A 2,906-nucleotide genomic window follows, 5' to 3' on the forward strand; every position below is an offset into this window, starting at 1 on the left:
CTCACACACACACACACACGAAAAAATCTCTTATTCTCTAACAATAACCCTAAAGCTCTATTTTGCTGACTTTACACTCTCTCTCTTTATGTGTGTATCCATCCTTTCTCTCTTTTTAAATGTTGGACTTCGTATCCGCATACAAAGAATACTAATGTTATCTGCTTCTAAAGATATGTCGAACCGTAAGCCACACCCTTGCCTCTGAATTCTCAGATTTGCATTACAGGATGAAGACAATTAATTTCTATGTACTGTTACTTTGCTGGAAAACAATTTGCTGTAATCACTGTGAGCTGTCCAATGTCACAATAGTGGTGGAGAACGAAGAGTGCAGCTTTTGCATCAGCGTGAATACAACTTGGTGCTCCGGCTACTGCTTCACAAAGGTGAGGATCCAGCAGACAAAGAATGATAGAGAGGAACGAAGTATTTCTGAAACAATAACAAATAAACCATAGATCCAGATTCTGACAAACAGTTCAGCAAAATATATTTTGAAAATAATAATCCTATGCTTGCCAATTGAGATCATTGACAGGAATATTGCTGGTATTCTGTGATCTTAAGAACATGTATGCAGAAGCAGGTTTGAGGAATGTACTTCAAAATAAATATTCTGACAGTGCAATTCTATGCATGTTTATTCAGACATAAGACCAGTTGTGTGTTCAAATGCACATAGGATTCTAGCCTTGGGATTGGAGCGTCACACTCTAAACTTAAGCTCAGTTTCCTGGAAGTATGTTCCATTAATATCAGTAGGACCTACTTCCAAATAACAGCTCTCTCTCCAAATTCCAGAGACACATATGAATACTTTCAAGTCATATATCTCACAAATCATCCTGCATGTAGGCCTTCCCTGCTGATGCAGAGGTGTGGTTGTGGTATGAGGTTCCTAGAGAGGCGCAAGTCCAACTGCTTGTTGAAGATATCATCATGTACATAACAGAAAGCAGACAAACTGGAGAGGGTTCAGAGGAGGGCAACAAAGATGATTAGGGGACTGGAAACAAAGCCCCATGAAGAGAGACTGAAAGAACTGGGCATGTTTAGCCTTGAGAAGAGAAGACTGAGGGGAGATATGATAGCACTCTTCAAGTACTTGAAAGGTTGTCACAGAGAGGAAGGCCAGCATCTCTTCTCGATCATCCCAGAGTGCAGGACATGGAATCATGGGCTCAAGTTATAGGAAGCCAGATTCCGGCTGAACATCAGGAAAAACTTCCTGACTGTTAGAGCAATACGACAATGGAACTAATTACCTAGGGAGGTGGTGGGCTCTCCCACACTGGAGGCATTCAAGACGAGGCTGGACAGCCATCTGTCAGTGATGCTCTGTCCTGAATTCCTGCATTGAGCAGGGGGTTGGACTCGATGGCCTTGTAGGCCCCTTCCAACCCTACTATTCTATGATTCTCCATATGGATATATATTACTCACAGCATTATACCATGAACATTTAAGGATATCTTCTGCATCAGACAGCAGACTGTGGTCAAGGACTTCATTCAGCAGACTGTTGAATTCTATGCACTAAGTACCATGCAGGACAGAACCCCAAAACACCATGGACTCAGTCTTGAGGAAGTTTATGTCCAAAGTAATAAGCAAATGATCACTTGCTTGGGAAGACATTGTACACTTTAAAATTTGTTCCAGTTTATAGAGTTGCCTATTTTACTATTGAGCAACATCTGTACAGGATCACCCACTAGATGTTGTCCTGTAACAAGTGTTTCAGATATGACAGGTCCTAAAATAGGAATTGAATTTAGTTTAACAAGTTGTTCAAAGCTCACAAGTCATGGGAGAATATAATCAATATAATTTTTGATTGGGTTCTTAAAAATAATAGAAAGTTATGCTTAATCACTGCTAAAAGGCTGACACATTGACAAATGTGTGTGATATCCACTCTGTCTTTTTCTGTCATGCTTAGGATCCAGTTGATAAATACCTCCTACCAATGAAATATGTCCAGAAAGTCTGCACGTTTAAGGCAATTGCATATGAGACTGTAAAGATCCCAGGCTGTGCTGGTCATGCAGAATCGTTTCATTCCTACCCAGTGGCAACAGGATGTCATTGTGAGACCTGTGACATGGACATCACGGACTGCACCAGGAGAGGACTGGAGCCAAGTTATTGTTCCTATGGGGAAAATCAGATCAGAGAGTGAGAATTCATAGAGTTCTTCCTTGTATTGCCTATCTTGTAAAAACAGTAATGAATGTAAAGGAAAGCAGCAGAGTGTGGGGCTAATACTGCCAACTTTAATACAATTCCGTGTGCAAAGAATACTACCGGTTGCATTCCTCTTCGATTGCTTTATTGTGGTGTCTGAAGCAAAAATGCTTTCTCATGTTCAATAGCTTAAAGACTTTTAAAGCTCAGTTCCCCCACATTGTGCCCCCAATCCACCCTCCTCTCCTTCCAGTGCTGGATATCTCTCTCACTCTCAACTGCCATCTTCCCTTTATTACCCATTTAATAATGCCCCCTGTTTCCCTACTGACAAGCAACATCTCTTCACCTGTTCTTCATGACATGTTATGCTGCTTACTATAGTTGTCTAAGCATACAGCCCAGTATACAGTTCCATGTTGGTAGGTTGCTTTGATTTCAGAAGGGTTCAGCCATGCATAACTATGTACATGTTTGCAGACTAAGGAAGCCTCACTGGGAAAGGCCCTGATGTCTGTTTTGGACAGCACTCTGTATGCCCAATTTTGCTCTATCCTATAACTTAGGGTTGGGTGGAAGGTAGAGTGGATCTACTCGTAGACCTCTGGATGGTTTGCAGAAGATCAACATGGATTTATGTCCCCCAATTATTTGACAACAGCAGTAACAAAATGATTTCCTCCACCTTAAATTATATTGCTGAAATGAAGGAACGT

General features: G+C 41.2%; 1 protein-coding gene across 1 annotated transcript; it reads left to right on the forward strand.

Moving 5' to 3' along the window:
• The first annotated feature begins 230 nt into the window (after positions 1 to 230).
• On the forward strand, positions 231 to 2,185 carry FSHB (follicle stimulating hormone subunit beta). The gene is made up of 2 exons (XM_084828149.1): positions 231 to 389; positions 1,946 to 2,185. Exons 1-2 carry the CDS (start codon positions 231 to 233, stop codon positions 2,183 to 2,185), a joined length of 399 nt encoding a protein of 132 aa, XP_084684275.1.
• The last annotated feature ends 721 nt before the right edge of the window (positions 2,186 to 2,906 follow it).

The sequence above is a fragment of the Heloderma suspectum genome, chromosome 1 (assembly GCF_057233095.1).
Source record: "Heloderma suspectum isolate Gila_16-S chromosome 1, 16-S_ref, whole genome shotgun sequence".
Lineage (NCBI taxonomy): Eukaryota > Metazoa > Chordata > Lepidosauria > Squamata > Helodermatidae > Heloderma > Heloderma suspectum.